Source organism: Chroicocephalus ridibundus, chromosome 10 (genome assembly GCF_963924245.1).
Source record: "Chroicocephalus ridibundus chromosome 10, bChrRid1.1, whole genome shotgun sequence".
Lineage (NCBI taxonomy): Eukaryota > Metazoa > Chordata > Aves > Charadriiformes > Laridae > Chroicocephalus > Chroicocephalus ridibundus.
Genome location: NC_086293.1, coordinates 21768681 through 21794022, shown reverse-complemented (window position 1 = coordinate 21794022; position 25342 = coordinate 21768681). Strand labels below are relative to the sequence as shown.

Below are 25342 nucleotides of genomic sequence, written 5' to 3'. Positions count from 1 at the left end.
CATGCTTCATCTCCCATTGTTTCCCATGTGCTCCCTTCCTTGCGCTGTCTGCTGCTCTCTCCAGCTGCTCCCTGACTGCTGTGACTTCCAGCATTTTTCTGTTGGAGCAGATTCTTCCATGACCACATACTTCTTAGATATTTTATTATTGCGTCCTCCTCCTCTATTATTTTTTTCCTCTTTCTTGCCAGCAAAAGTTCTCTTTGTGGTCCTGGCGAGCCAAATCCCCAATGGTTTAGTACCCACACCCCATCCAATCCACTTCTCAAACAAAAATATTCCTTTGCAAATTAAGAGCATGGTATGGTCAACCAGAGCAGGAGGGCTTGGGGCAGCGTGGCTGGAAAGCCTGGCAGAAAAGGACCTGGGGGTTCTAAGTGACATGCGGCTGAACATGAGCCAGCAGTGTGCCCGGGTGGCCAAGAGGGCCAATGGCATCCTGGCTTGTATTAGAAATAGTGTGACCAGCAGGAGGGAGGTGATTGTCCCCCTGCACTCAGCACTGGTGAGGCCACCCCTGGAGTATTGTGTCCAGTTCTGGGCACCTCAATACGAGAGAGATCTCGAGGTGCTGGAGCGAGTGCAGAGGAGGGCAACGAAGCTGGTGAAGGGCCTGGAGAATAAATCTGATGAGGAGCGATTGAAGGAGCTGGGACTGTTTAGTTTGAGGAAGAGGAGGCTGAGGGGAGACCTCATCGTTCTCTACAACTACTTGAAAGGACATTGCAGAGAGGTTGGGGCTGGTCTCTTCTCACAGGTAATTAGTGATAGAACAAGAGGGAATGGCTTCAAGCTGCAGCAGGGTAGGTTTAGGCTGGACATTAGGAGAAAATTCTTCCCAGGAAGAGTGGTCGGACACTCGAATAGGCTGCCCAGGGAGGTGGTGGAGTGCCAACCAGATACAATCCATTAAAACTTCATTTTGTGAAGGGAAGTCTAAAGACTAAGGAAATCCTAACTCATTCCCTTACCCCACCGTCAGAATTACAGGCCAGCCTGCCATGCTGTCTCCCATCCATCCTGCTCTCTGCCTTCTCTTCTCTCTAGCCCTTCCTCTCTCCCCTTGCTGTGATAACAGGTTTTCCTTATACGTGTTTTCTCTGTCATTCCAGCAACTGATTCTTTTCCTAAAATTTGCCTTACTTGAGGGCACAATCCTTTTCTCTATACTCCTGTGGGTACTTTCAGAGTCAATGGAGATGCTTAAGCTAAGCAGGGCTCAGCCTTCCATAAACCAAGGACCTTTCCCTGCAAGGCTTAAGCAATTACTGAGTTAGTGTAAAGATTCGCCGTACTTCCAAAACATATTTCACTCCACCGAGACAAGAGAAGATGTTACAGTCTCATAAATACTGCACGCTCAGACATCCCTTTGATTTCGCCCAGGGAGCGAGTACGCAGTAATTGCTCTGCTGAAGCCCTGGATATTGTTTGGGTATCAGCTAGGTGAATTCTTCAGACCCCGTCGGGTTTTCTCAGGTGGCTTTTCATTCGCAGCTTAAACTCCACAACCAACCAGGTAACCAGTCAGCAGTTGCTCCTCATTCATCTTGATGCTGTTATCACGCCATGGGGGAGGGTGTGCGATCTATGAGAAGAAATGTCCTCAAGTTCCTCGGGGGCTCAGGGAAGCTGGGGAGAAGGGAAGAGAGGTTGGTTGATCCTCCCCTCCTGTGCGATGGTGAGAATCTGGGCCAGGCAGAGAGCGTTGCTCGGACCACAGTCCTGCTGCCTCCAATATTAGCTACACGGAGGTTAACGGGGTATCAGGGGAATCATATATCTGGACTGACCAGGGCAAGCTCTCAAAGACAGGATCTCGCCCTTTTCCCAACCAAGGTCATTTTCTTTGAGATGCTATTTTTATCCTGAATTTTAGAAAGAGGTTTTTTTTCCTTGTCTCCTCCACCTCTCTCATGGCCCTGGGAACTCGGATATTCCCAGCGCCACAGCGGGAGAGAAGCCTGTTCCTGGCATCAGGTTTCATGGATGGCTGTAGGGAAGCAGTGAAGTGTTCCTGGCAGATAAACAGGGTGAGCAGGGGAAGAGGCTTCTTTCCTTTTCTTCTTAATCCAGTTATTATCTGATCTGTGTCCTTTAAATAAATATATATGCCTTTGCTTCTCCCAGCTCTGGAGCTGGCTTGTGATAGCTCTTTAATTCCACCCATCCGTGCTCAGACAGTAGCTGGCCTCGCAAATTGTACACCTCCAAGTACAGCTCCCAGGGCTCTGGTTACGACCCCATCTGACCTAAATCTTGCTCATTATAAACAATCATAAATGTTGGTTTGGGTGGTGGTGTTTTTTTTTTTTCCAAGCAGCAGCAGTTACAGGAATATGTAATTTTGCTTCTGTAGTTTATAACTAAAAACCCCTCTAGGGCTTTTAATATAAATGACACTGAAAGAGGAAGAAGTCTGCTTTTGATTTCCTTTTTATTTTTATATGGGTCATCTCCAAGGTTTTTGCATTTATTGTTATTATTGTTAGCATACATTTCTTTACTTTCCTCAGCCTTTCTCCCCAGGTTTGGACTCAGTGAGCACATTGCCTAGCTTTAAAAAATATTGTTAATAGCTGCCTCTTCTTAAAAAGGCCTGAGATCCCTAGGTATACGTAGGTATGCAACAATAAAAGTTTCTAATTTTATCATGGTGAAACATAAAAGGCCTGAATCTGTGCCTTTAATATAAACAACTTAAAAGCACTCAATAAATGCTAAGCACTTACCAGTATTAAATGGCAAAACTCGGTATCTGGATGCCTTGAGGCTGGGAAGCTATTTTAACTTCAGGGAACCTTGCTGTGACAATTTTTATCAGGGAGTATCATGTACACCATCAAACGGATCTCAGATGGCACACTTGCAACATTTGTGTTGCACATAATCTATGGTGATCAGGTGCACTCTGTGTGTATAAATGATATACTGTATTTATAAATTGCCTTTACCGTGAATGAGGGTGCACAGCAGGGGGGCTCGGGTGCTCCTCTGAACTGGTATCGGAAAGACTCCATCTTTCCGGCGGGGCTCCCAAACCCGAGGAGCCGCACATCTAAACGCAAACAGCCAAGTTTGGATTTGGGATTACAGAGAGCGGTTCAGGCCGGTGAAGGGGGGAAGGCAGCACGGCTTCAGGGGCTCCCCTCTATAAATTCGGCGTACAAAAGCCGTCCACGCTCCCACGGTGTCACTCGCGGCCACCCGAGCGGCCGCTCCTATGGCCAGCGCCCGGCGTTTGGGTGAAGCCCGGGGGGCGGCGGCCGGGGAGGACCCGCAGCCCCGCACCGCCCCCGCCCTGGGGAGGGGGACGGCGGTTCCTCCCCGCTTCCCCGCGGCCAGGCGGCCCGGGGGGGGGGGGGGACCGAGGAGGGGGGGTCTCCTCCGCTCCCCGTCTCCCCCGCCCTGCCCGCCGCTCCGTCCTCCCGCCGGGCACCGCAGCTCGGGCGGTGGCAGCCCAGCCCAGCCGGGGGGGGGCAGTAGCCACCGCGGCCGCTCGCCCGCCCTCCGTGGAGCCGCCCGGCCGGGGCTGGGGGAAGCGGGGAGGCTGCCCGGCTGGCGGCGGCGGGAGGATGCGTGTGCGGGGATTGCGACCTGCCATCGCGTCGGTGCTCGGATCCCTCCTCCTCCTCCTCCTCCTCCTTCTCCTCCTCCCCTCCCTCCCGCTCCCCGCCTGGCAGCGAGGGGCTGGGGCAGTTGCGCTTCCACGCGAGATGGCTTCGCAGCGGGGATCGCTTTGAGAACACGGTCTCCCCCTCCCTCGCCTCCCCCCGTCGCCGTGGCCTCCGAACAGTAAGTGGCAGGAAGGAAGTAAAGTTGCAAACAACCTGCAGCGGCAGGAACTTTCTGAGCTGCTCCAGCTGCATGTGTTCAAGGTGCCTTTGATGTGCGTGCAGCAGCTTCTGGCAAGTGGACTGCAGCTTTCCCACTCGCCAGCCCTCCCTCTCCCCCACCCTTCCCCACCTCCCCTCCCACCGCCGCCACTTCAGCCCACACACGCAATTTGTTTGAGAAGGAGGAAAGGGGAAAAAAAAAAAAAAAAAAAAAAAGAGAAAAGGGAAAAAAAAAAAAAAGTGATGAAATGAACAAGAAGTGGTGAAATTACCCAAGCGACTTTTCCTCAGCGAGCGAGCGAGCCGGGGAGAGGAGCAGCGGCGAGCCCCGCACCAGCCCGCCCGCCCGCAGCACCGGAGCTGCCCGGGAGGGACCCAGCGGGCACCCACCGGGGACGGCGGGGGCTGCGCGGTTGGCGGAGTGCGAATGCATCGCCGCAGCGAGATGCAAAAAGCCTTGCCTGCTTGCGTTTGACTTGGCGATGCCGGCTCCTCACTAGAATGCAAACCCTTGCACAGGATGAAAACAGGTTTGTTGCAAATTCTCCTGGAAGATGTTCCGTTCCCCACCGCCGCCACCTTCCCGCTGGAGATGTCAGAGAAGATCTTAATGATGACACGGTGGCAGATACCTCTGCTGCGTACCCTCCGCTGTTCTTTGGAGATGTTAAGGCAGAGATAAATCTTTTATGCAGCTGTCTTTTCGTATCTGTGGCGGTTCCTGCACAATCTGCACTTGATTGCAGCTAAAATATTCTTTTTAGGATCCGTTTCACAAAATGATGCAAAATAAACACAGATGGGAGAAGTGGGGGGAGAGAAAGCTGTAATGAAGTAGTGATGGTGGATTGATCTTCCCTCCTTCTCCCCCTCCGATGCCCTCCCCCCAAAAGCGAGCCTTTTCTGAACACAAAATGATACATTTCTCTTTTAAAGCATTAAAGATTTGGGGGGCTCTTTGTCTGGGGTTTTGGAGGGAGACTGCCGTCAGTGGTGCCTGCCTTACTGACTGACTTTCTTGAATGTCTGTGGCCACCATCAGCCTCTGTCTTGCCTTCACCTGTTTTAAAGTATGTCTTGTTTCTTCCAACACCTTGCAGGTCATTCTTCCAGAATGCCAGAGGAAAGTTCGCCAAAGCGGAGTCCTCAAAACATCCCGTACAAGGACCTGCCCCATATCATCAATGCTGATGGGCAGTATCTCTTCTGCAGGTATTGGAAGCCAGCAGCGACTCCCAGGTGAGCACTACCAAGCAAATGTTCTTTTTTACTATCAGTAAATAAGAGTCTATTTGTGTAATTGTTATTTATAGCTTGAGTGGCATTACAGGGCTCTGTGCACGGAGCTTTACAGAGCCACTAAGAGAGATTTCTCTCATCTGAGAGAGCCCCTACTGTAAAGACTGTATTCTCCAAACCTTTACTCACTCAAGTTGGCCTTACAGATGTCAAACATGCACTTACTGCCATTTCATGCACAGCTGGCGTGGTTGGCAGCTCGGTATGCTACCGAGTGGCACATGCAGGTGGCTGATGCCTATCAGCAATAAACAACTATCTTCAAATTAATAGCACCGGCAGTTAGGGAGGGGTGGGATACAGGCTTAGGGATGTCTGCTCTTTCCAATTTTCTCGGTGCCAACAAATTAAAAATCAGCATATGACTTCAGTTTCAGCAGTAGCAGCCGAAATCTCAGGGCAACAGGCAGAATATGGTTTGACTGCATTGCTCTTTGACTGTTGGTTGGTTGGTTTTTTCAATTATTTATAGTTAGTAAATGATTTACGGAGCTCTTTCACTGGCAACTGTGATTTCAAAACTGACCTCGATAATAAACACAGGCAAGGAACCAGACAGAGAAATTTCTCTGATGTTTTTGTCATAATTTAAATAAACCCCCTACTGTAATAGCTTTCTATGCTGATTGTGTGCTGATTAGGATCTGCTATAGAAAGCTATCTCTGTTCCTCCCATAGTTATGATCTTTCTTTTTCCTCCCAGTATCTGCTGGCTTGGCATGTATTTATGCTGCCACTAGTTAGATAGGTAGCTACTTCATAAAAATCTGGATATTGTTTTATTGTTTTCTTTTTCTGCAAGCCAACAGGAAAAGCTATGTTGATTTTACACAGCTCGAAAACAGTCACAGGAAAAAGTTGTTCAAGCTGTTGTAGGGAGTTAAAACTTTTTCCTTGACCACCCAACGGGTTAGACATCATCCGGTGTCCAAGTGCTGGCAGCTGCGCTGAGAGATGGATACGGGTCCGAGTTAGGTGGCCCTGGGGTTTTATGCCTGCCAGTCTAAGGGGCAATGTGAATGACATGGAGCTGGGAGGGGGGCAAGCACCAAAGTCACTGGCCCCAGACGGGAGGACAATGCAGCCGTCCCAGTACAGCCCCGTTGCGCTGGGACATGGGTCTTGGTTTAAGATCACCAGGTCCACAGAGCATTTTATAGTTGCTTCTACTCACTGCCTTTCAGACACAAGGAGGAAAGTTTTTGGCACTGATGCTTTACGTAGCCTTTGCGCCAACCTGAAGATTTCCTCTACAGAAAAAAAACAACAATGCTATCAAAACAAGCTTCTACTGTGAAACCAGGCTGTCTTCTATTATAATGCTAATTATTCATTAACTGCCCACAACGTTCTTCACCCAGTTGTGGAATTGCATTCTTTTTTCCTGTTTAATTTCTTAGCAAATTAGTAGTGAGTAGATGGGTCTTTGATGCAGAAATGAAAGGATGATAAAGAGCTGAGAGTTAAAACCTGGTGCCTAAGTCCTCTGGGTAGTTAATTTTTTTAGGGCTCTGTGCACCAAGCAGTTAATTGAGAGCGAGCTTGCCCTAGTTTTGTGACAACAAAAGTGGACGGGATCAGTGTTGCTCATTTACAAGTGGTTCCTATGTACGTGCGTGTGTGTGTTTGCGTGTTTGTGTATAAGGAGGGGCGTGCTGTTTATTATTAGCACTTTCTGCGTTGTTATGTGTGAGAGAGATGGTGAGTGAGTGAATAACAAGTTAGTGCCTGGATCCTGCAGTCAAGAACGCTCTTGAAGTGCTTTGATAGGCAAACCAAAAATACATTATTTTTTTTCCCCTCTCTCACTTTTCGTAAGTAGCTCGGCTTTTTCTGCCTCATATGTGGAAGCTCAGCAACTTTCATCTAATTTTAAATGTTCAGCAAAAGGGATCTATATATATATGTATAGGGAGAGAAAGAGAGACACCTCAGGGGACTTTTACAGGCCCGTTAACAATTTATTCTATTTCAGATACTAAAGGCGATTCTTTCAATCTTCTAACTCAATTGTTGATTCAGGTTCAAATCTTAGCGCTAATGAATGACGCTATAACCGTCAAACGGTGGGATCTTGCATTGATCCATTATGCATCTAATCCCAGCTAGGGCTATAGAAATACCTCTTCACTGCAGATGCCCAAAGGTTATCATTGACTTGTCTTCTATTAGAATAGAACTTATCATCCTTGATCCCTCCCCCAGGGAGGGGAAAAAATGGGATAGCTGCCAAAGGAAAAATTAAAAAGTAGCCCTAGCCTGGGGTTGAAGAGCAAACAATGGCTGGGCAGTCTCTGAGAGTGGGGCCGACCGGCAGACGTCGCCCCTCCGAGCTGGTGCTTCTCTTTTATCTCCTCCATCAGACCCGCCGAGGTGGATAAAGGCAGTGGCAGACTAATGTGCTGTAGCAAATTTTTAAAAAAAAAAAAAACAATTTGTCAGGAAGATGGGGATATTTTGTGAGGCACTTTTTGCTTCGTGCTCACAAATATCCGGGGCTCTGGTGCTGCGCGGCGTTGATCTGAGTGATCAGCCCATACTGGTGCACATATGGAAGCTTTGTTGTAAGAGCCACCGAGGCCAAGGTTGTCCTGCGAGTGAAAGGCACCTATTGTGAGTTCCTCAGCGGGGTCCGCTTTGTTTCCAAGGGGGATTTAGGTGATTACTTCACAGGAAGCTGACACACAAAGGCACTCAGATGTCATAATGATTAGATGGGGTAGATAGAGTAGGTAGTAATGGGACTAAGGAAGGAAGACTGTATTTTCCACTTGTTTTTCGGGTGGGAAGTCACTCCCAAGAGGAGGGCCGGGGACTGGGTGTCTTCTCTTGCCGTCTGCGGGCAGCAGTGCAGGTGCGACTTCTCTGGCCAGCAGCCCTGCAAGCTGCCCAACTTGTTGAGCCAGTTTCATCTTAAGGTGTAATTAAATGGTCTTGCTGAATGCAGCACGGAGGAAAACGCAGCATGTGCTGGTGTCATTTTCATGTATGGTGCCAACAGCAGGATTTGTGGAGGATGAAAACAGGTAACTCTTTGGCCCTGAGTGCTCACTAGTGAGGGCAGCAAAGCTTAAGATCTGGGCAAGGCAGGGCATTTGCAGCACCGTGTGGTGGTGTTTGGAGGAAGCAAATCGTTGGTACCAAACCAGCTTGATCCTGTGCCTGTAGCGTGTCCCAGCAGCCAAGGAAATCCTATGAAATGGGAAAGCAGTCCTTGTGTAAACAAAAACAATGGCTCCATGCAAGGTTAAAACCTCAGCCACCACCCTGAGCGGTCTGAGTCAAAATATGAGGTAGCAGTAGGTGAGGAATTAGGAAACCACGCTCTGTTCCCAGCTCTCAGACAAAGCTGCTAAGAATAGAGGTGGGATGAGGAAGGGGAAGGAAGGTTGGGAGAAGTCAAGACATTTCCTTTGAGGCCCCTAAAGGGCCTGGAGAGATTCAGAGATGACCTTCTTTTCCTCTCTGGTCTGTATCCCCGTAGCCTTTTCTGGATGCTTCAGCTGTTTGTCAGTGCCTAGATAAGCACAGTTTGCTCTGGGGCACTTTCAGCCCTTCTGCTTGACCTCAAATAAACCCTGTGAGATTTATTGACCCAGAGTAGCTTTTTCAAAGGTGCTAATAGCCTGCAGCCACCGTTGACTTCAGATAGAGAAAGTGATGCTCAGCTCTCTCCCTGTAGATCCGCCACTCTAGGTTGGACACTCAAAGACTGAGGCGACACTGGTAGTTAGATGATGCTTTTGAAAATGTGGGTTCCAGACATCCTTGTGTCTGGCTAGTTAGCATGACGCCTGTGTGTCTCTGCATGTAGCCGTCTCTAGGTGCGCTTAGAAGATTGCCAGCAGCTGAAGCGGTCTGCCGGAGGAGGCTGCCTGAAGCTGACACGCGTGTGGGTCACAGATGCGCTCCTGGTCGGTTGTTAACGCACACTGCCGTGGGTTGGCTCAACTTCAGACAGCGTGAGCGTGGTTTAAGTGAACAGGGTTGCAATTATCTGAGTAAACAGTCTCTTTGTAGGAGTTCTTCCAGTTCTACACCTGACAAGTGTGATTAAAAATACAAACTCGAACAAACAAAAAGCACACGCTTTTCTATTTACTTTTAAAATTTGTTTTACTCGTTGAAAAATGCCTGTCATTCATTCTGACTTGTGAAAGTCCTTGGCCAAGTCAATAAGGCGAAAATGTATTTCTGTCTTCCCCAAGGACTTTGCAGAAGTGCCTGTGGTGCAGAAACTCAAACTGCCTTTATATTTTAACTGGCCCTTAAATTGTGAATATGCCTTGCTGATTTTGGCACCTCATTACCAGCATTTCCATGGCATTTCCAGAAGAACAGCACAGCTCCCAGCATGAACAGATGACAAAGTTGAATTTGACTTTCAGACCCTTCCAAAATGAATAAATAAATAAATAAATAAATCAAAGTGAAGTCAAAGCAAAGGGAATCAAGCCGCTAATTGTAATGTCTTTAATTATACTGTGTGGTGTTAGTCTCTAGAAATACTTAAAGGAATTTCTAGTTCATCGTCACTTTGGAAGAACGCTTGTTTGTACTAATGAGGTCAACTTCAAACTAAGACACGAGGGCCAAATTTGTATCGTGCAAAGTGACTTATGGCAGCACAGTTTGTCGTAGGAAGAATTCAGCTCCTTCTGTGTCTGATCACACCATACACCGTGCAGAGGGGAAATAACAATTATCATTGTCGAATCAACACTCCGGGCTCTTGCTTGCTATTGCCGGAGTTTCTAAAGCCTCCCTCCTGTTCGGCAGCCATGTATGTCTTCCTTTAATGCCTGTGTTCTCTTTGCTCCATGTGCCTGTCTTATTCACCGTGAATGGGGGCATCCTTTTGTGATTTCTTATGCATTTCCAGAGAAGGGACAAATTAGCAAACCAGCTTCACGTAAGAGGGACTCTGACAGCTTTGGTTCTTGCTGTAGATGTTTCCAACAGGCTCTTTTAGTAGGATAATTTTTTTTTCAGTCCCCACAGGAATGTTCAACAGAAGCAAATCTGCCTTTTATTCCACAGAACCCAAGGAAAAAGGCAACTAACAAAGGGAACAACAATTGTAATTAAACTGTCCCTTTTGCTCATTGCACTGTTAGGCTCAGCTTCTGAGCCCAGGCGTGCAAATTTGTGACATTGGTGTGTGGGAACAAGGTGCCTTTAGGAGTTCCCTGTTGAGAATCTCAAAGCAGTAAAATTCCATCACGGTCCTGAGACAGCAGCAAAAGAAGCAAAATCAGTGTTGGTTCTCAATGCACCACCTGATAAACTCTTGGAAACAGTGCTGTCCAACATGGTGAATATCAGAGGTAGAGGATATAGAGAAATAGGAGAAGAGGAGAAAAATGGTCTTGAGATTGTGTTGTAAAACTCAACTTCTACTCATGATTCTGCCAGAGACTGAAGGCTAAGCAAACCTTGCTTCTCTCGTGCAAATAGTCCATTTGCTTTTAATGGGATTACAAGTGTGATGATCAGTACTGGCTTTGTGCCATGACCCTGGTGGATGCCCGAGCTGGTCACTCAGCAGTGACAGCCCTGCCTGTCCCTCCAGGTCTCTTCATCCTGAGCAGGCCGTGCACTGGCTCTTCCCTCAGATGCTGCTGCATAAGTTTTCTTCAGCTCATCAGACTGGGAGCACTCCAAACCAGTCGTTTGTTGACAGCAACTCAACAGTTGAAGCAGTCAAACTCATCAACTTTATCAGGGCTCCAGATGCAAGAGCACTGTACTTCACTAGCACAAGAAATGTGTCGGCTTAGACAAAATAATAAAACCAGCTGCACACAGTTCCTTGCCTCAATTTCTTCAGCACTCTTGAACATCCCTCGGGAACACGCTGCAGCTCTTTTAGATCACCATGAATACATCTACAACAAGAGTTGGCTGGTAAAGTTGTACTGGCCAGAAGGGGATATTTTTTCTGGATGCCTGTGGCAGAGGAGTTGGCCTGTGTTTCCTTGCAAGTTCCCTTCGAGCTGCTGTGGATTTGTGCTTTTCAGGGCCAGGGCGACCATCTGATCACTTTGTTCTTCTAGGGAAATCGCATTGTTCTAAGAGCCGTCCCTGCAGACACATTTGGCTGAGCTGCCTTCCCTAGGTTCAGGCGTGCCATTGTCCTAATGTGCTTCCACTTGAATGGAAGCCATCAGTGTTTAACAACCTTCTATTGTCCCTTATCCAAGAGATGTGACACAACCCTGATAGCAAATGGCTGATTCTCCTAAGTATCCAAGGAGATAGTATTGCATCCTGCACATGAAATTCCCTAAGATATGCTTAGGCAGGTCCCTTACCTCATCACACCCCAGTTAAATCCTTAATTATACCCATACATCCCTGCCCTGACTCTACCAGTACAGACATTTGGACGCTCTATCAGTATGTCTTATCATCCTGTAGGAAGGAAATCAGCAGTGCCGGGGTAAAGTTTTTCAACATCATTAAAACTGGTTTCTTCTTGAAGGCCAATAACATTTCATTCACGTTAACTGGAAGAGAACTGCCAGTACAACAATCCCAAATACCAACGATGGGCTGGTCCCAACCATAAACACCTTCTGAAGCAACTAGCCCTGAGGGAGTCGCTGGGTGGTGGTGTCAGGAAGGTGTCTCAAAGCTGATCAGACTCACTATGTAGACAGTGGTACCAAGGTGTGGCCTTGAGGACAGGCAGGGAGCGACCAGTGGAAGCAGTCCTGGTGGCCAGAGCACTCCAGTCAGGTTTGCCTGCCTCCAAGCACACCCGTATGGGCCATCCACAAACAGGGGATGAGTCTTGGAGCTTGCTCTCCTTGGGGGTGTGTTAGTTTCTCCTAGGTAGATGCAGGATGTTCGTGACCAAAGGTGTTCATTATTTTTGCAGTAGCAGCCATGTAGCCGTTTTCAATGTCCCAAGACCTTGAGTAACACCAAATTTCATGAGTACTTCCACTGGAAGGAAAGAGGCTCCCCTTCTGCATGTCAGACGCTTGCTCTCCAGCCAGGAGCTATCTTCGTTTCTGCTTGGCAGGCGCTCACTTGATGACGGGAGCCTCTGGATCCTCCCTTCCTAAGTGATGGCAAAGGCAGCTTGCTAGACCTGGAAAATTTTGTGTCAAAAAATGGAATTAAGAAGTCAATGAGGAGCAGAGAACAGGCAAAACACGTGGTCAAGACGGTCATTAGGCAGTGACACAATAACCAGTGCTTTACAGAATTGAACCCTTAATTTCTCTGTGCTTTTGTTTCCTCATCTAAAATTGGGTGTAATCGTCCAGGCAAGTGATATAAATTGGGTCTGGAGTCCCTAGATGAAGGATGCCGGGGAAAGTAAGTTATTCCTTGAGGTTTTGGTGGTTGAAGAGTGCTTGATGTTTGAAGCGAGATTTTTAAAAAAATCTACTAAGTGGTGCCTCAGTTGTTCTCTGCTGTTCAGCTACAAGTAAATTGTCTCAGCGGCAATCTGTTAAAAGAAAGAAAAGAAAAGAAAGAGGGGGGAGAAAAAAAAGGAAACAAAATATTGACAACTGGGCTCAAGCCAAACATTCAGCAGTAATAGTGTAGTGATCGTTTGCTCCAGTATTGTGTATAGACGGGTAAGGAGAAAATGTACAAACTACTATAGATTTGGTAGGCAAGAAAGATTACTGGTATTTTTCAGCCATCTATCTGGCCTGGGATAAAAAGGGCTTGTTCTGTGTGTTTTCTTTTCTTCCTTGATGAAGCTTGAGGCTTGCAGAGGGAGGGAATAAAACTTAAATCTTTGGCATTTTTTTTTATTTGGAACAGAAAGTTGGTTTAATTTGCTGTAGGTGTCAGCAGGTTAGCTGGTTCACCAGCTGGCAAGACGAGCTTATTTTTCTAATTTTTCAACGTATTTTTTACTTTTATTTTTCAAAACTATCTCAGTGAGGTTTCAAATTCAACTGTCAAATTCCAGAAATCTGCAGTGGCTTAATTTGCTGGGCGAAAGGCAAGCGGAGTGATGAGGAAGCAGTAAGTAATTAAATTGCTGTAGAGATAGCATCTAGCTGACTTAACGGGGAAGCTTTTTCTTCATTTTTTCAGTTTTATGTGAGAGCTAGTCTACAATATTTGGAGCATTAAAAACTGTATTCTGATCAGCATTCGTAATCTCATTTTATTAAAAGGATATTGAGGCGATCAGCGTTCAGTCAGCCTCTCGCCCTCCCCAAATTATTTTAGCGAGGAGCACCACGCATCTTGACCCAGGTTGTCCTGAAAAATGCGCACATCATCCCTCTGACGTTATTAGCTGCCCGCAAGTTCATTAGGACGGAAAGTTTTTTAAAGACGGACTTTTTCTTTCCAGGTTCGCTGTAGCCCCGTGCATGTAGCGCCGGGCTGGAGCTCAGGGAACCCGTGGTGACATTCGGACTCTGCTGTTAAGCTCCTGCAGATGGCTGTAGGGTCAGGTTTTGCCTCACGCTGGGTGTCCGTCCCGGCCTCTGGCGTGCTGTCTGGCCATGGGCGAGCACCTCTTGTGCTTCGGTTTAGGTGGCAGCGGGAGGAAGGGCTGATCCTTGCTTGGGAGAGGCTGATGGGTCAGAGGACCTCTTGGGGTCCCGTTCATCTTGGCTTTATGTGACTCCACAACAAGCCTCGCTGCGCCTTTTGGAAAGCGTTTTTGGTCTCTGTGAATGAGGAGCGTTGTACAAAAGCCAGCTGTTGCTATTAGTTATGCCGTTTATTTACTGGTCACATTTCTGGGAGCTGGGGAATGAAGGAAAAAAAAAAAGGAATCAATCAGCAGATTCACTTTGTTTATATTTAATTTCACTTTCGGTGTTTGGGGGATGTTGATTTGTTAAACGCTACTCCTTCCCCTAAACCCCCTAGTTTTACACAGTCGGTGGAAGCATTGCGTTGTTCTTACACACAGGTATACATTCCTCTTTTGAAGCATCATTTAAGGGTTCTGACCATCAAAGCGTTGCTTCCCGCTGCGCGCGTTTGCCTGTCGCTTTAGGAGAGATGCTCGGATGGGCAGCTAAATGCGGCATCGGGGCTGGTTTGCATTTTGCTGAGCCCAGAATGCTTGCAGACGTGGCCCCGCTCGAGCCGCCCCACGGGCACTTGGCAAACCCCTGCCCCGTGTGCCGGCGCTCGGGCACCACGCAGGGCACGGGCACGGGGGCTCCAGGGCTCCCGAGCCCCGTCCCCACCTCACAGCTACAGAACTGAGGTCTCTCTTCCTCCCCGTGGCCCACACAGCACGTGCTGTGCTCCAGCCCTCATCTGAGACCGCTCTGTCTCCGATGCCGAGAGCAGCCCTGGTGTTGTGCTGGGGTGAAGCTGGTGAGGCTCTTCATTCCCATTCCCATTCCCATTCCCGTTCAGGCTGTGACAGATGCACCACTCACATGTGCAGCAGAGAGCTACCAAGATGATGAGGGGACTGAGACACCTCTCTTATGAAGAAAGGCTGAGGGATTTGGGTCTCTTCAGTCTGGAAAAAAGACGGCTGAGGGGGGATCTTACCAACGCTTATAAATCCTTAAAGGGGGGGTGTCAGGAGGATGGGGCCAGGCTCTTCTCAGTGGTGCCCGGGGACAGGACAAGGGGTAACGGGCACAAACTTGACCATGGGAAGTTCCACCTAAACATGAGGAGGAACTTCTTTACCCTGAGGGTGGCAGAGCCCTGGCACAGGCTGCCCAGAGAGGTGGGGGAGTCTCCGTCTCTGGAGACATCCCAAACCCGCCTGGACGCGTTCCTGTGCCACCTGCTCTGGGTGACCCTGCCCTGGCAGGGGGTGGGACTGGATGATCTTCAGAGGTCCCTTCCAACCCTATGGTTCTATGATTCTGTGTGATCCAACAAATGGTGTCTTGCAAGTTGGCAGAGGAGAAACTCAGGAGGAAAGACAAAACATCTTCCCTGCTGCAGGCATCAGCTCTGGCTCTTTCTTTGCCAGCTATCGGAGGAGTTGGAGCCGGCCTGGCGGTGGTGGGGTTAATAATTGTGGTATCGAAAGCATTTGCTCTTGGTATTGCTGAGGCTTTTTAAAAATGGTCAGAAATGTGTGGTACTTCTCAGTTTCTGGTGAAACGCTCCACATAAAACACAGCGTTCCTGCAGCAGAATAACAGCTTGAGGTTTAAATAAATGTTGTTATTTCTGCTCTGCTGTAGGTGTGCATGTATGTTTTGGTTCAGTGACTGCCAGATACTGTAAATGAGTATTGATTTCCTTTTCTATTTTAAGCTTTTCTGCAGAAAAGGCATCCCACATGCCTTTAGCTTTCTTTGCCTGTACCTAAAGTGATTGTAGCCAAGGATTTATCCAACTACTTTTCTATTTTGTCGTTGCCACTCATCCTTACTTTAGTAGTTGCACCCCAAGTTGGTGAGGTACATCCGGCCCTTTTTGAGAGCAAATCAAGGCAGTGCTTAAACCCCATGGCGAGTAGTTCCTGGTTTACGTTAGCCTGGCAGCCCGCTCTGCCGCAGGTGAAGCTGCCGTGGTGCTAGAAATGAAAGAGCAATTTCGGAAGCACGCCTGCCCATAGCTAAAGTCTGCCGACAGCCAGATTAGCTCGGTGTGACCAAGAAATAACACAGACCTGGATTTGGCAAGGCAGAAGTCTCCATCCATTTTTTTAACTATTAAATCCTCTGTAGGTAAACTACGGCATCTCAGCTGCGGTTCAAATTTACTTTGTCTCAAAACGTGAATAAACATTTCAGCCTTTAAAGCACACGTTGCAGCGGTCTCGGTCTTAGCAGGATTCCTCTGCCTCGCGTTTAACGGCTTACATTCAGCTTTCTCTCCTACCTCAGGTCTCCAGCAAACCTGGAATGGTAAATTAATTGGAACATGCTCAAAGCCTTGGCAAATGCTTTGCCTGTGACATTACTGATTTCCCAGAGGAATAGCTGCTGGTATTGATTTTGACAGAGCCTGTAAAGCCTCTCGCTGCAAAGATTCCTCTCATAGCTGGGCAGGGCTGAAGGGTAGCTCTGGGATGGGCCGAGATAGGATTATTCATTGCAAATTAATGCGCTTAATCGCAAAGTATGTTAAAATATACATAAGTGCTTTGTGATTAAGAAATCAATCCTTGAGTTTCTGTCTCTAAGTTTATGGGATAATTCCACCCTGGCTTTTGGAAATTCACGCAGAAGAAGGCTGTCTATTTGGAGACTCGTCTGAACTTTTTATGAGTTCGTCAGCTTGTTAAAGATAACCAATTAAAATCTCTGCCAACACAGAGGATCGCGGACAAAATTGGATCTGAAAGGTAAAAGTGAGGAGGGGTAACTGACTCAGTGCAGGAAGTAATCAAGAGTTCCGCATTATTGGTGGAATGGCCTGGTTACAAACCATACCATCAGGTCTAAGTATTTCAGGGAATTGAAGTCTTATGGTTTGCTTTAAACCATTGCCAGACAATTGGGAATTGCACAGTCAGTGCTTTATTAAAAAGTAATAATATCATACCGTCTTGAGTTCACGGAACAGGTAAAGTGTCATCCCCTTTCTTGCTCCTGACTTATTCACAGCTCTCTTCCAAGCCAGTGAAGATCTGCCCATGTAAACCCAAAGTGCCTGATCAAAGTACTTCAGTTGTGCAGTTTTTATTGCAAGGAATGGCTCGGAAACGCTCTGACCCCCTTGTGCCGGGTGTGCGCTTTTCAGCTTCTTCCCCGCGCAGGTGCTGGGGCGATGAGCGGAATTCTTCCTTTAATAACTGTTTCAATATTGCTCGTCATGAGTTGTCTGTACCATCCGCTCCCAGAAATAACAGCTCCAGGCTGGAGGTGAGTAGAACCACGGCCGGAGTCTAAACCGTGGACAATCCCATTTTGAAGAGCTTTTGTGAGGAGTCGTACCATGGTGAGCCCAGGTTCTGACCACTACTGATGTCCAGCTCCTGCATGAAAAATACCTTGTGAAGAAAGTGAAGTCAGAAAAAGTCTGCGGACTTGTCTTAGAGGACTTTAGGAAACACTGCTTAACATTCAGATGTAGCGTCCTCTGCACCACTTCATGATTTCTCTCAAACTGTAAGCAATTCCTAGCAAATATTTGAAAATACCCCAGCAAGCAAACATGTTACAAAGGACTTAAAAGTCACCAAGTACTTGTGTGGACCTAACCAGAGGGATGGCTTTACTAAGTAAAGTAATTTCCATCCTTTGAAATCTACAGAGGCTCCTCACCTCGGTACAGGGATACTGCTGTCTAACTCCATCTTCTGTGCTATGCAGAAAGGTGAGATGAAATGGTCAAAACGGGGCTGGGGTGCCTTGTAGGGAGCGTTCTTGCATGGCTTGAAACACAAAGCACACCTTGTTCCATTCTAGGAAGCCTGCTTGGCCTTTTAGGGTTGAGTTGGGTTTGTCAAGCTATGGGCTCATGGCAGCAGTAAGTAGTGACTTGTCCCTGGAACAGGTACCAGTGCTCCGAGCATCCCGAGGCTGCAAGCGAACTCAGTAGGAAGGAACCGTTTTTGCACAGCTACTTTGAGACAGAGAGATCCTTTTATATAAAAAAAACCAAACCCTTCTTTGTTCAGTGAACAGGTTTAGTCCTGAACTAGTGAGCAGCGCTGAGTTTCGGCCGTAGCGACCGTGCAGAAGAAAGCTTCTGGCCCTTTAATTGCGGCTTTCTCCTGCTTTGAAAGGACAGTCCGTCTAATTGCACAGGCTTTTCTTTTTCCAAGGCTTTGGCTCACCAGGCAGTGCCTGCATTTTGATTTCGAGGAGAAACTGCTACACGACTGGCTAAACGGTAATTTCTGTCCCTTTGGAAATCATTAGAGGTTCAGTGCCAGTCCGTGAAAGAGGAGGGGGAGGTCTGCGAAACCCGTTCTTACTCCCTTTTTGTTGGTTCTCCGTTGAGAATCACGGTTTTGTAGCCATCTTCCATCTGCGGTGGCTTTGCTTCCAAGTGAAAATTAATTTTTAATAAAATTAACAAGAAGTATCTTATTTTTCCTGATTTCCAAGGGGATCTATGCCAGAAACTCTTTTGCTTCTTTGAATTTTCTTCCCCCACACCTTAAGGCTAATCTAAAAATTTTGGGTGTGATTTCAGATCCACTTGCATTTTGCAGCTGATGTCTTCTATTTAAATAATGCTTTGCACAGTTCCCTTAGAAAGACGCTGACTGTTTTGTGCATTCAGCCTTGTAGCTCCCCTTGAGAGCCATGACCTCCATGTTATCTCTCTGGTAGCCCTCGTACCGAGGAAGGGCTGAAGCAGAGCAAAGTACAGAACCGGGATGTCTGATTCCAGCCTTACTCCCAGCCAGGTCCAGGGGCAGTTCTGCCCGGGCTGCCCCCGAGTCATCCCTCCCTCAGTCCTCTGTGTGTGAGCAATGCCTACACCTTGCCTCTTTGGAAACAGAAGCCATAATTCTTCTTGCAGGGGTTCCTGTGCCCTGTAGAGGGGCTGCAGCAAGAGGAGAGCGCAGCTCCGAGCCACCAGTGTCTCCAGAGGCTTCTCTGCCTTGCAGATTCGGAGAGGCACGTCCGGCAGTCAGTTCTGCTGAGGAAAATCCCATCTCTGATATCAAAGTGGAGGAGTGTCTCCCCGAGGCACTCCGTGTAGCCCTAGAATCCTTCTCTTCAGTTTTAGCCAAGAAAAGGGGTGGGAAGATCCGGGCCTTGGATTTTTAAGCTACACACCGCACATTTCACCTCGGATCTCAGCCTCGTGTCCCCTAAAATGCTACTTCAAAGCTTCCTTGAAACAAAATGCAGCTGGTCTCAAATGTTAACTTTGCAGAGGTTTGTCCAGAGCTATGCAGTTGCCAGGTTCCAAGAATTCCTTCCCTCCCACCCCCACCTGAAGTTTCCTTCCTCTCTTTTCCCTGTATTAGACCACGCATGAGTTATTCTTGGTGAGGACTTGCTTTTCAAAGAACGACAATAAATCAGTGTAAGCTGTTTCTCCACATTGTTTTGTGCTGGCTTTAGCTAGATCCTGTTGAACTTTTCGTTTTGAAATATATCGGTACTACCCAGTTCTGTCTCTGCTCCGTTGATTTATGGTGTCTACACTTTCCAGTGTTGTTGAATAACCTGCCCATGTTACTCCTCCTGGAGGTCATGGCAGTTCTCAAATGTCCTCCTAACTCTATGCGTGAGGGTTTGCTGTGATTTTGAGATGTATGATGAGACCAGTTTCGCAGATAGGTTGCAAGAGAGCTACTCATGGAGGCAAGCGCAGATTCTAAGACTGAGCCCTAAGTCTCTGTCGTGTTAGACAATCAGATGCTGCCCAAACTAACAGCAGCCCCTTTGGGCAGGCTTGAACGGGAACTTCCAAGCTTGAGTAAAATGTAGGAAGCAGAATTTGCTGGAGGGGTTTGTTTTGTAATTGGCACTTTAGGGTCCGGACAGGAATGAAGCTACTGATTCTACTAGACCAGACCAAACCACATCAAACACAAATGTGCAGAATCCTAAAACCCCACAAGCCCTGTAAAATCAAGTAGAAGTTATGTAGTGTGAGCATAGCGCGTGGTCCTTTGACGCATTCTGTGGTGCTCGAAGGTTTTTCACAGGTTAAGCTACTACAGTCTTGAACTACCGCTTACCTCAGTCTATCTGGAAGAGGTGAATTCCTGCAGATTTGGAGCTCTGTGAGATATCCACGCTAATGCTATGCTGTCTGAGATATTGAGAGACGGTTGATAGAGACTCGGCTCCGGGCTATTGCTGTTCTGACTTGGTCTTTCCTCTGAGTTGGGAAAAGCAGCAGTAGAGCTGCTAGTTTAACGTATCATTATTCAACTCCAATGATGGCTGAAAAAAGGGGGTGACTACCCAGATTATGGACCTACATGGCAAAGCTGAGCATATATGGGCCAGTAGGGCAGAGGCCAAGGATGCATTTCTCAAAAAAACTGAGCAAGAGAGCAAGCAAAGCTCTTGGGCGTAATGCCTCCTTGAAACGTGTCTTGGAATTGGGAGCAAAGTCATTGCCTCTTGTGTCTTCAGAGGGACTTAACTCTGCATGTTTCCTGGAGACGGGAGGATGGCACGAAGGGACACACCTGACTCCACCATCAATTTTCCTGTCTAACCAGCGTCACCAGGCTGAACTCTCGGCCAAGTGTGTAGGTCACAAGCACACACAACATGAGAGAGATTGCTGTAACTATTTGTAATCCCTTCCCACGGCCCAAGTTTTGTCAGGGTTGCTTCAGGACACAAATCACCTCAGGAAAAAAAAAAAAAAAGTGCAAAAGCTGACTCAAAAAGCAGATAGAGAGACATCCCTCTTCCGAACTTCAGGTCTTACACCCAAAGCAAGAGGCTTGAGAGGCCTCCAGAGAAAAGGTCACCAATGTCTGTTACAGTGAACAAAACAATTCATTCTTCATCACATGTTCTTGGAAAAGATTAGCTGGAAATTAAAAAAAATAATCTTTAACCAAATACCAAGGGTAGAAACCTGGAATGACAGTTAAAGCTTGACAAAGTTACAAGCTGCTTAATGCATAATCTTATTATGTGAAAGATAACTAATCTTCATAATCAGCGAGGACCACTAAGCAGCTAACACAAGAATGCATACCTTTAACTGATTTTCCATTATAATATACTTTGAAAGCGAAATATACATAAATGACATTACATTTTTAACAAGCTAAAAAGGTCTGCGAGCAGCTATCCAGTTGCTTGTCCAAAAATGCCACCAGTGAAATGTTTTTGATAAATAAAGGTTAATTGTCCACTGTGGTTCTAAGGCTTAGGCTGATGCCAGCTACAGAGGAACCAATAAATCGGCTCAAACAACACCACAAAATGTGATACTTAATTTCAGTAAGCCAGTCATTTTTCTGGCAGCGTGGCTAACTCAGAGCTTCCCTCTCCGTTAGCTTTTTAAAATTACTTTAGGAATTTAGTGTCAAGCATTCAAAACTTCTCAAGTCAGATGTTCTTGGTTAGAGCTGATCTGGTTCCGGTAACAACATACATAATTCCAAATGAAAAGTCTAGTTGCCTTACACAGAATAACGTGGTATTAGCTTGAGTTGCAAGGGCTTGATTCAGGAAATCGCGTCCACATGTGATTAAATCAGTCCTTATTCAGGACAGCTTTTTTAAATCCTTTTTTAAATTTTATCTTGTACTTTGTAAGTCCTACTGACTTTCACGAGGTGAAGAAAGTTTCCTGAGGTTAAGCAAGTACTTAAATATTGTTCTGAAGAGGGATGCTTTTGAATGGAGTAGAAAAAAATTGCATTTTTCATATATGCAGTCATAGGAAGCTTGTCTTCAATTCTTTGGTCTAGTCCCAGCGTTTTGGGTTATTTTCTGGCAATAAAAGAGCGTGCACGGGGTCCCGTAGAAGTGCCTCTGTCCCCAGAGGACACCAGATGTTAAAATCATACCATCCTGCTCACAACCTTCCTCATCTAGTTCAATTTCAACATGATTTTTGTTGAAAATAAGGCAAGAACATGGGCCTTATGCCCAGCAGGACCCAAGTCCCGAGTTGTGCATCTGGCCTGCCAGATTTCATAGCACAGCAGCTTTCTGAGTGTTTTCTTCTAATGAGCTCTCATTAGAGAGCCCTGGTTTAAGAGGGCTCTTGCTCATTTGTGTAAGGCTGGCGCTACAGTTTATTTTCCCTGCAAGTCTTCTCCTGCAATTGATCGCGGAATGGCATCTCTGAACGAGTGCACTGGCACGGCAGAGGTGGCAACATGCGCCCGGCAATAAAGAAGGGGAGAACCTCTAAAACTGGTTCTGCTCTTGCACCTGAAGCTGAATTCCTGCCCTGCAAAGCCACCCAAGAAGTGAGATGCCGGAGGCTGTGAAGTTGCAGAGGGAAATACGGAAGGGTTGCCAACAGCTGAACTCGGATCAGCTGGTGAGCTCCCCGGGAGGCAGGACAGAGAGGCGACGTGTTCCTGTGGGTTTGTACACCCCGGCTTTGCATTGCAGCCTGGCCTCTGCCACTCCCAACCTGCCTGATTCGGGAGAGGATGTTTGCCTGTGCCTTCCACCAACCGCACGTGCGGCATCGCAGCGTCCGGCTCACGTGGCAAGCTGCAACCGCAGCACGGGATGGGCTGATACCCGTCGGGGGTGGCCGGCACAGTGGAGATGTGGGAGCAGGGACTGGTCACGGGTACGTAGCATCCTCTCCTCATGGGAGATAAGTAAACACAGCCTGTAGATGATTTGAACAGTAAAGACAAGTGCCGTCCTGCCCTCTTGTTGTAATAAGTAGTTACTTATTACATTGGCATCTGTTGGCCAAGCTGTGCAGCACCAGGAGGCAGAAACCTGCAGTGGGGAGGGAGGAGGAGGCGGAGAAGGCTACGGGAAGGGCAGGGATCTGTGAAAACTGTCTGTTGCTTTTGCAAACAGCAGTCAATAAACTGGTTTCCTTCAACAGCCGCAATTGCTGTTGCACTAGTTAGGTGAGAAGCGAGCACGTGGTGGCTCAGCTCCCACCTTGGCTTTGTGTGGAGACACACCTGCCGAGCGTGGGGAAATGGGGCTGCTGTGTGGTTAGGTGCTTTCTTGAGCAGATGCCAAAGCAACGCTATTTCGAGACGTTCGACAATTACAGTTCCACCAGCCAAAGCCAGCTGAAGCATCCAAAGATACGTGAGGTTTCCCCGCCTGCGGTTAGAGAGACTGGAGTTAGCACGGGTTCAGGCACGGGTCAGTCTCCACCAGAAGGCTTTGCGGGCTGCGCGCAGGGTTTTCTACCTGAGGCGGGAGGGTTTCCAAGGATGTCACCAGTGCAGTGGCAAGAGCTGGGGGTGAAGAAATGTCTCCCCAGGATCAATTTGATAACGCGGCCAAGACGCAAACCTTGTTTAAACGAAAACTCCCACGGGGGTCACGCGCAGAGGCACTGCGGTCCTGCGACATCTGAAAGCCTGCGGGGTTTCTGTATTAGTTTTAACTCAACTCCGTTGAAAGCAGCCTCTGATATTCTGTTATTCCAGCCATTGCGGTAGGAAAGAGCAGGCTGCCATTCGAGAGCAGGGGTGTCTGCAAAAATGTTTACATACAGTAAAGCACTGCTGTCAGTCAATCTAATCACTCGTATTTTCATGCCAGCTTGCTAGTGAAAATATGTTGAACCACGTATTTTTTTTTATAGTGCCTTCAGGTATTATTTGCCAAATCTAAGCTTGTTTTGTAATGGAAGATGGAAGATTAGGTGAAAGAGCCAAATCCTTCAATCCTTGCTCAGATGATACCATACTAATTTCGGTTTTTCAAGCTGTCGTGTTTAATGTATGGCCCCTGTGCTTAGACCTGAAAGCTGGAGCAAAGGACCTGTGTAGAAGTGACCTAGTTTTCAGTCCGTAGAGCTTTTTATTGAAAAGCAAAATGAGCTATTTCTGTTTTGATCTAACAATTTGGAAATGTTACTCCTTGTTTATGACTACTGATAGGACAAAACTCTCAGAAGTGTCTATGTTTTCTCGACAGCTACTGCCATTAGGGCTCATAAGGCACAAACAGTCTCAGGAATTTTATTCGGTATTTTGCAGACAAATAACAACCCCGGTCTCTTCCCCGTGGTGTCCAAAGGCTCGGTTCTGCCTCGCCGGGTAGTCGTGCCGGCCGAGAGGAGAGGCTGCAGGAACACCTTGCCTCTCGGAAGCACCGAGGTTTGCTTCTTTTCCCCCTGGTTTCACGGAAGATGAGGGGGCTGAGCATGTAGCGGGATGCTGTCAGGCGAAGTCGTGGTGCTGCATCAGTGTGAATGAAAGCAAAATTAAGGGCTTTGCTGTCGGAGGGGGGGGAGGGGGGTATGAAATAACAGCAAGAATTTCCTGGCAGAGATCTCTTCGCCAGCTTCGCATTAGCTTTCATTCACTTGATGCATTTCAGTGCATGCATTCAAATAATATTTCTCTGAGAAATGAAGGGCTGTCTTCAGTCAGCCAAGTTGCACCTTAATCTCTGTGCCTAGTCAGCAGAAATAGGGGTCGGTCCTCCTGAAGAGCAGCCGAGGGTTTTAGTATGAGACTGAGCAGGGAAGCTGTCAAGAGCCAGGTAACAGGAGGTGCAGAGCAGAGAGACGTGGCCTGGCGGAGCCTGTTGGATGTCAAGGTGATGAGTACACGGGCATTTTCTCTCACGTTTCCTTAGTTTCTACATCGGCATCCTGTGCCACGGCTTGCCGTGCCGCAGAGCCCAGAGCCGGGGGGGGGTATCACAGCCTGGCTTCGCTTCACCCCCAGCCCCTGCTGCGCTTCGCAATGTCTGGCAGATCTGCCAGCCCCAAACGCGGGGACTGTGATGCGGGGGCTCTTCAGGTGACCCGGGCCCAAGGCTGTGATGCCAGACCGTTACGCGTAGGTGGAGGCAGAAGCGTTTGGATGGTGCCTCCAATCTCCAGGGGCACGTATAGAAAAATGACCCACTATTCCAGCACTGGCCGCGGTGTGTCTGCTGGGCTGCCTGTGTCTGGGAGAGGTGGGACACGTAAAGCCATGATGCCTCTGCTGCAGAAAGTTAATATTCTCCGCTGTGGAATGAGCAGTCTCTCCATTTCTTCAGTATTTGGAGCTATAATAATAGACCCCGCACTCTGAACATCAGACTGCCTGGCAAGCGCATTGGGAACTTGACAAATCTATTGATCGGGGAAGATGACAAAGGAAGAAATGACTGCTCCACACTAATCGTTTTGAAACCTTCAGTCATACTAAAGAACACTTGTAAGGCACAGCAAGTTAAATATGCTACATGACCTAGCCTCACCCTTGCTAATTAGTATTAGGCAGATCCCAGAGCATCTCTGCATTGCCGCTTTTGTGTTTGCCGTGTGCTCGGCGAAATCCTTCTGGTTTCGATGGATGTGCTTTCAAGTTGTCTAGCATGAGCAAATACTTTGAAGCAGGTGCTAATCAAAAGAGCTAGAGCAGGAGTTTCTACATCATCCAACATCTTTTTTAAGTTTAAATATATTAAGATCAAAGACGTTTATCGCAGTGAATACACTGTCTAAAAATGCATTCAAAACCTCAGTCAAAATAAAGTTGAGGAATTCACTAGCTGTAAACTGCTGTCATTATTTTATGTTGTCAGTTCATTTAATATTTCACTGTTAATGTACCGAAAAACTTGTAGCGTTCAAACTGTTTTGTGGTTGCTGATGCTGCAATGACAGATGGTACTTTTAAAGGAACAAGTTATGTTTATGTTGCTAAAGCTGGATTTTAAATAGTCACCTGTCGAACTCAGCAA

The 25342-nt window shown here is 47.4% G+C and overlaps 1 protein-coding gene across 3 annotated transcripts in view; it reads left to right on the top strand.

Annotated features, from left to right (window-relative positions):
• Positions 1–25342, top strand: part of MGLL (monoglyceride lipase) — a 109732-nt gene that overhangs the window by 39108 nt on the left and 45282 nt on the right. The window contains exons 1-2 of one of the 3 annotated variants that reach the window (XM_063348300.1): positions 3658–3795; positions 4937–5075. In XM_063348300.1, coding sequence (XP_063204370.1) covers positions 4951–5075 — 125 coding nt within the window. In that variant the 5' untranslated portion in view covers positions 3658–3795; positions 4937–4950. Of the gene's footprint in view, positions 1–3657; positions 3796–4056; positions 4367–4936; positions 5076–25342 lie in introns of those variants that run through there. The other 2 variants (XM_063348298.1, XM_063348297.1) reach the window with 2 other exon arrangements.